Here is a 7,917-nt window from a genome sequence, read left to right as displayed (position 1 = left end):
CCTTTAAGAAAATATTTTTTTCTGTTTCTTTAATTTTTTTTTTTTTTTCGTGTGAAACCTTACACCTTAAGGGGACATTTCCCCCAAAGCAGAATTCAGCATTTTGATATCAGCGTTGACACAGGTGGGCAGCTTATTTCCACACATAACCCATCTTTGTTTTGATTTTGGAAGCCATTTTTATTTTTTACCAATACAAGCAGTTTATAATTTTTTTCTTGAACAAAAGATCAGCTTTATTCAATGAGTGCTGTAACACAATGACAATTCTCAGGAAACACTTCTGAATCTGGTGGAAGTGTTAGTGCAACAACATTAGATGTTTTAATTTTTAATATGCACCAATGCAGCCAACTTGAAAAATTGTACTTTGCATCTAATGTCACGAAAATGATGGAGATGGAAAATGAATTCTGTTTTGAGGTGTTTGTTTCTTGTGACTTTAAAACAAACCTTACCAACTTTTATTGCTGTGAATGTCCATTTGTTCCATGACATCGGCTCACGAACACATGAACGCTTAAGAAAACTGCCTGAACTGATACGTTTGTGGTCTACTTGTCTCTTAAACATTAATTCTGTCATAATGCCAAAATATACCTTCAGTGCAAGAACTCATCCACTGGTGGTGCTGTTGTTGCTTCTGCTCCCCATCGTGTTCATTTGATGTAATATCTGAAAAGAAGTGCCACAGCAGAGCAGAGAACAATTGCAGTCAAGACTGTTTCCTTGTTCAAACTTACTATCAGTGCTTTATTTAATAACCAAATGCCAGGTATATGAGAGAAATTAGTCGGAGAAGACGCTGCTGGTTTTCATCTATTTGACCTGTTGCCAAACAGGAGCAAAATGCTCACCCCTTTTTAGATGTATCTAAAGTATTTTACCCTTCTCATATCTTTGTTTTCTTTATGAATATGCACTGGTAATAAAAGCACATGATTTAAAGAGCTGTCGTAATGAATGCCTACCCTTCCTATTTTAGCTGATTTTACAGGACGGGTCTAGTCGGAGACATTTCTGCTCCTCTTCACACTAAGTCTGATCAAAGATGCAACGCTTAAAACACAACTCATTAGGTTTTATATAAATTCTAATGGTATAAAACAATGCTTTATCATACTCTTATCAATAAGTTTACTGTATATTTTTTTAGTTTTACACGTTAGAATAAAGGAAAGGCTAAACTTAGGAAGAAAAAATATAAATGGCTGTGGTAAATATTTTCTGATAAAATTTTAATTTGGAAGAATTAAGCACATGTAGTGTATTTTTAGAATGAACAGTAATTAGGCCAGTTTATTGAATATTTATTTGTGACTCTGAATGTTTTATAATAAAGGCAGAAACTACAAATCTGTAATGAAAACAAATTTAATCAAATGCAAATTTTGACTTGTTCTTAGCGGAATGATGTCATAATTTCACAGATGGCCTTATTTAATGACTTATAATAATAATTAAGATGTAAGCAAAATATTCAGTTTTGCTTCAGTAACTTGCTGCAAAAGTCAAAAATGTTCAGTTTTCTGATGGATTTCAGAAGAAGGTAACAAGTTAACTAACTACTTAAGCAAACTGAGTATCGTGTTGCTCCACGTGTTGTTAGTATTGATATGTTGTAATTTTTATCTGCAAATTGCATATATTTAGACCGGAAAAATGCTTAAATTAGTTTTTCTATAAATATATTCATCTCCATATTATTTTTAGTCAAAGCCACCAAAACGTGTGTAACTCCAGAACCATAGTTTACATCTTTGTTTAGATTAAACAAAAATACATTTATAATAAAGATAACCAATAAAAAAGATGGAAGATGTATAAAAAATATACACTTGAATTTGTTTTTAAACCTTGCACCATTCTTCTCAAAACATTTCAAAACTTGTTCAGCTAATTCATTACAACTGAAACTGTTTTTTTTGTTTTTTGTTTTTTTTGACAAAAAGTATTTATTTGCAGACCAGGTTGTGCTTTAGGTCTATATTACAAATTCTTACAACAAATGCATGTGCCTTTTTAATAATAACCATTTCCCAAATCCTCCAAGTGGTACATATGTAAAAGCTATATACAAACAGAAATCTACATTAAATCCACAGAATAAAGGCAAAGCATTAGAGCATAATTAAAAAAATCATAATGTAATAAAAGAACATGACATTCATACAGAGTGATAGTTGTATGAACCAAAAGTACTTGATAAGCATGTAATACAGTCATTACATGTTGCATAGAATTGTTTTCAATCTCACAATAAAACTGCATAAAATCCCAACATATTTAAAACAAATTAAAGAAAAAATGTATATAATAGCATGGAGAGGTATTCAGAATTTGTGCCCTAATATGAGAAAAAAGCACAAGTAAACATAAAGCTTGTTGAAAGGTTTACATTATTTACACAGTGATTATTTGAGAAACTTGGCACAGTTGCTTTTTTTATGAAATAACGATGCCCCTTATAAAAGACCACAGAGAACAAAACAAAACACGCATTCATGCCCCCCCCCCCCCCAAAAGAAAAAAATCAATGCACTGAAAAATAACTTAAATTTAATACTAATACATTGTTTTGAGATTTTCTGCAAACAACAATAGACGATAAAACGTGTTTCCCTTAATGTAAAGTGTGATTTAAACTAATTAAAAAGCACAAAGTTTTGCTGTAAAATGAATTAACTGTTATGGTTATCTCTACACATTTCAACACTCAAAAAGGTGTACAACAGGGCTATTCAACTGGTGGCCTGGGGGCCATATCAGGCCCACAAGTGAACTCAGCTCGACCCACCAATGGGTTAATTTTTAATTAATACTAGATTTTAAACCATAAAACAAGCTTACTTAATAACTGCTGGATATCTGGCCCCTGAGCTCTTGGCTTTTGGTAACTGGGGGCCCCTGAGCAATTTAGTTGAATAGCCCTGGTGTACAAATTATTTCATCAAGAGTGAAAATGGTTCCTCTTGGAAATCGTTTTGAACCTTTACTATATTACTTTATACACTGCAGACCAGCTGTCTTAAGTCACTTCAATACTATTTATCTTATGAAATGTGTACTCTTCTCTGATTTAATGCCACTTGTCAAACATACAATCTTAAAATCATACAGTGTTTTTAGCATCTAGATATTAGAAGAAATGTCCCAACAACAGTATGCTACTGATAAATACCGGGATACACAGTAAAATGCAGCCTGGGTGAAGCACAGCAGATCGGACACAGTTCCAAAGATTCAAATGATCATTTAAACTTTTCAGAATAGAATAAATGCATGCAAAACATAAACACATCTATTTCCATTCAAATTAGTTTTCTTTCGTTAGAATACACGTTTTACTGATCACATTGGACGAACATTTTACAATAAAAAAAACTCCTCAAAAACCTGGAATTTCTTAGGCACACACTGAAACTAAAGACAATCAATTCAAGACAGCAAAGAGATCCATTATCTCAGTGAAAACACATTGCAGTTAGTGTCTTGGTGCACCTTAAATGTCCAAAGTCTGTTCAATAACTACAGCAGTTGGCAAAAACAATCCACCTTCTCTTGACCTAATCAGCAAAACAGCCACTGGCATTCAAGTTGAGAGGAATCTCCTGTAGCACCTTTGGAAACAAAACACTCTTTTTTTGGATCAGTTGGCAACAAACGCCAATCAATAACAGTAAGTGAGAGCTGACAACTTGACAAGTGCCTTGTAACAGCTGCAAACACTGACTGTCCATCTTCTGCTCAGTGTCCAGATCACTCCCTGGCTTTGGACGTGATGCAGTATTTCAAGTAGTTTTCTGAATAGTGTCTAGGCTCTTGTAGTTCGTGTTGCTTCACACACAGTCTTTATTTATTTGAGCTAAATATGAGGCACTTGCAAAATAAAAGGATCGGTTAAATCTTTCAATCATTAGATCTCATTAGACCTGTTAGACCTCAGAACTGTCAGTGCTGCTGGGGCTTTGAGTCATCATGGGCTCTGCGCTGTCAGAGTTGACGGGCACGTCTTTCTTCTCTTGCTTGGCTCGTAGCACCACCACCACTATAATGATGAGGAGCACGGTAAGAAGCAGTCCAACAAATACACCGATGATTAACACCAGTTTGTCGTCACTGTCCTTTTGGTTGACCGCATCGGGGATGTTTCTTTCTGTGGAGATTTCCCCGTCTTGACTTGTCTTCCACTGACTGCTTCGGTTCAGAGCGATGTGCAGGATGTTGGTGCCACGGTTGCTGTTCTCGCCGATCTTCTTTACGATGTCTGGCACATCATCCACTGATCTTCTGGTGCGATGCTGACCCTTTTGAAGGGGATTCAAGTGTTGGCTCATCACATGATATTCCAGGCTTCTTTTCCCGATGCCACGATTAGCATTGTCCCGGGAACGGACGGTATAGATGGCGTGGATGTACCACTCTCTCCCCGCAGCCACCTGGCAAGAACAAAAGAACCCATGTTATGGTCTGTCTGTTTGTGGTAAGGGAGTGAGGAGGGTATCAAATGAAGTATACATGAATTATACCAAAACACAATTTCTCACATAATTAATTGTTGCAGTATTCCGTCTGTATGAGATAAATGTGTAGCTTTTGTTAAACCACTAGATGTCACACTAGTGCAGTATAGTGGGGATGGGTTTGCCTGGTACATGTATATATTTAAAGATACCACTTATACATGGGCTTGCCTTTTTAACATTTGTTCTTAGAGTTGAGGTAGGGAACCCACCATGCATCAAAAATCCAAGTAGAGGGTCTTGAAATCATCACCAGCAACCACTTTATATTTGGGATTGATTTTTTCCCCGTTGTTTTTAAAATAAGTGTGACAAAACAGAAACAGTGGTCATAAACTAGGCTTTAAAAACTGCACAGTCATTTTGAACTGCTCTCATGACGTGGAAAGGAGAAACGATTAACAAAAATGGTAGGATAAATTTTGCACTGTCATTGATTAATTGTTTAGTCAATTTTTTTTAGCAGCATTTACTTAAATACTATTATACTATATTATACTATTATTAATATTAAATAAATTAGTGATAGATGAGATTGCATGTTTCTGCTGCTGTTATTTTGTGGGTCCAATTCTGAAAAATTTGGAACCAATTTTACTTGTAAGAACTGTGATTATTGACCCCAGAATTAGATTTTTATTTTCATCAAGAACACAAGACAGCCTTTAAATAAAGTTTGAATCAATTTCCACTTGAAATTAGAAATGTAGAAAATTATTTTCTACTTTGGCTCTCACTCAAGACAGATGCTTCTCCTCTCCCTCCCCCTGTTCTCCTCTTCCTCATGCTTCTGCTTTCTGTGTCTCTCGGAGCTCCTGGTACACATCTCCCAAACAAAAAATACTATTATGGATCTGACAAGCTGGACTTTTAACAAAATCGACAAAATCTTAAAAAAAAAAAAAAAAACAGAGTCCTGAAGAACCCTCTTGCCCGGCTGAGACTCATGCTGCGGGGTACATCAGAGCTCAGTTGATGTGCCTTTCAGTTCTGTCTCGGGAGGATGCTGAAGACGTTTATATATTTGGATTTATGTTAGCAGGGGTTCTGCTATTTGGCATTGGTGGGGCTCTGTTTTATCATCTTGAAGAAGGCAGCAGTTTCAGTCATGGCAAGCTTCCGAGACTGTGTGAAGGTTTGGTTCATGCTGTGAGGACTCAAAATCAGCTGATTAAAGAGCTAAACCATAAGATGGAGGCGATTTGTGAGAATCGCAGGCCACCTGCTGGTTCTGGGACTCAACAGCATTTGGGATAAATTATGGGGAGGCTCGTAACGAGGATCAGTGGAGATGATTACCCATAAATCTGGACATTTTGGACTGAGGAAGTTCCAGCAGAATTCAAGGCTGACAAGAAAAAAACAGTCTGCCTGTAGAAATTCAACAATTGTGGCTTATCTGATAAAATGACGAGATGTGAAGAGATCTTTTTTTGTAATACTACTATCCATCCTCATGGTTCTTATCCTTTTTCTATCTAAAAGTATTCTGAAAAGGATTAGAGGCCGCGTTCTAAAAGAGCAGCAGCTACGTGCACTTCAACCATCTTTTGGATGGACATATTCTTGCTCTCGGTACAATGATAATAAAGCTTATTCTGATTCTGAAATACTTAACATATCTGTCCACTGTGAATAAGATGAAAATAGACTTATTTAAATGTGATTTTTTTCTTTTTACAAAACAAAGAAAAATCAAGTCACAAGAACACGCATTTATCATTTCAAGGATTTCTTGACTCGTGTGATTTTCATGTAGTGAGTGAACTTTAACAAATCACGAAAAAAGACCTAAAAACTAAGCTTTATGCATTTATCTTGTTAAATATAAATATAACCTCATTTTAAACATATAACATGTTCAGTCGATGTGCAATTTAGTACAAAAAAACAAAAAAAGCTTTCATACCAGTGGAGAACACCTCCTGCCTGTGAATCTATTGATTTTGTTTCCTCTTAAGCTGAAAAACAGACTCAGTGACTAGAAGAAGCAATGTGGACATGAATAAAGGCAGAGACTGTGAGTCATCCAAGGTAGTTAAAGACCAGCAAACATGGAGACTGGATTATTCACTCCCAAGAAACTTTCAGCTCTAACAGAAAGCTGGTCAGTGAATCTGTTTTATTTTCTAATTATTATTAAAATAGGAGAGCGAAAAATATAAGTGAATATGTTCTTCATAATTAACCTTTTTACTGACCTGAAACAAAGCGGTAGAATCCATTCTGAAACCATCTGCTCCAGGTTGCCTCACCAAAGGTAACGCACCGGGGTCATCCACTGCCAGGAAAGCATTAAAGGCCACATCGCCAAATGAGCGGGCCTGGGTCTCCGGTTGAGCCTTATCCTGAAGTGACATGAAAAAGGATAGATGTATGAACAGAACCAGAGCACATGATGCAAACTCATCATTTTGTTACTTACAATGATTTTGAATCTGTACAGCAGTGAAGGAGCGTCAGCCAGACAGCCAAACTCAAAGCTGCTGGGGTTGTATTTTGGAACGTATCCATCAGCTCCTGTACACAGGAAGACTTTCTCTATGTTGCAAAAAAAGGAGTCACCCAAGTTTTGCACTGGATCCACCATCACTCGGCCATAAATAGTATCCCCTGACAAACGAGAAATTTAGCTTTAATTAATACATGAAATCATTTATGTGCAAATTTTTTAATTATTATTATTATTATTTGGAGAGGTGTTGGTGAAAAACAGTCATTTTTTTAGGTTTCAAAACTAATTATATTATTAAAAAAACATTTTGAGATTATAAGCAATATAAAAAAAATGTTCAAATCTCTCATTCAAGACAGAAACAAAAATTTCTATGCTCAAATAAATAAAAACTTTGTAAAGTTTTTTCTAAGCCTTCTTGAAACAAACTGAATTCTTGCTTTCTTTTAATTTGCTGGCTTAGAAAGATGATGTAAAAGAAGCCAAAAAGACACTTCACAGAGGCTTCGGTTTCCTTTCAATTTGTCTCCCAGAGTTAGAAAATAAATTAGAACAAATCTGCTGAGTCAACAACACAAATTGTACACAGATTTATTTTTCATCAAAAGAAGAGAAATAAATTCAGAGTGCTAAGCACAGAAAAACAAGCAGACATCTGTTTGATTTCCATTTCTCACAGGAACTCCGTGTTGTTATTGTTTTTTTGTTTGTTGTGGATTTGTTGTACTTTACCTTGGGAGAAAGCTGTGTCGCTCTCCTGTCCAAAGCCCATGGAACCGTCTGAGAGCCAGAGCATCCGTTTGGAGAGTAAGATCATCTGCGTGTTTAAACTGAACTCAGCAGCCACTGGGTCACTAACCTAAAATCACATGAAATCATTAATGAGAGAAAAAAAATCTCTCTCTCTCTCTCTCTCTCTCTCTCTCTCTCTCTCTCTCT

At 35.9% G+C, this 7,917-nt stretch overlaps 1 protein-coding gene across 7 annotated transcripts in view; it reads right to left on the bottom strand.

Moving 5' to 3' along the window:
- Positions 1-3,748: 3,748 nt before the first annotated feature.
- The window catches only part of frem2b (FRAS1 related extracellular matrix 2b), a 53,114-nt gene continuing 48,945 nt past the window's right edge, over positions 3,749-7,917 (bottom strand). For all 7 annotated transcript variants that reach the window (XM_037677610.1, XM_037677613.1, XM_037677612.1 and 4 more), the window contains exons 21-24: positions 7,711-7,837; positions 6,949-7,136; positions 6,725-6,871; positions 3,749-4,439 (exon numbers count right to left, since the gene is read on the bottom strand). In XM_037677610.1, the coding sequence (XP_037533538.1) occupies positions 3,936-4,439; positions 6,725-6,871; positions 6,949-7,136; positions 7,711-7,837 (966 nt within the window). In that variant the 3' untranslated portion in view covers positions 3,749-3,935. The remainder of the gene's footprint in view (positions 4,440-6,724; positions 6,872-6,948; positions 7,137-7,710; positions 7,838-7,917) is intronic.

This window comes from Nematolebias whitei, chromosome 6, assembly GCF_014905685.2.
Source record: "Nematolebias whitei isolate Nwh7 chromosome 6, NemWhi1, whole genome shotgun sequence".
NCBI lineage: Eukaryota > Metazoa > Chordata > Actinopteri > Cyprinodontiformes > Rivulidae > Nematolebias > Nematolebias whitei.
The sequence above is the reverse complement of the archived record's forward strand: the minus strand, read 5'-3'. Positions and strand labels throughout refer to the sequence as shown.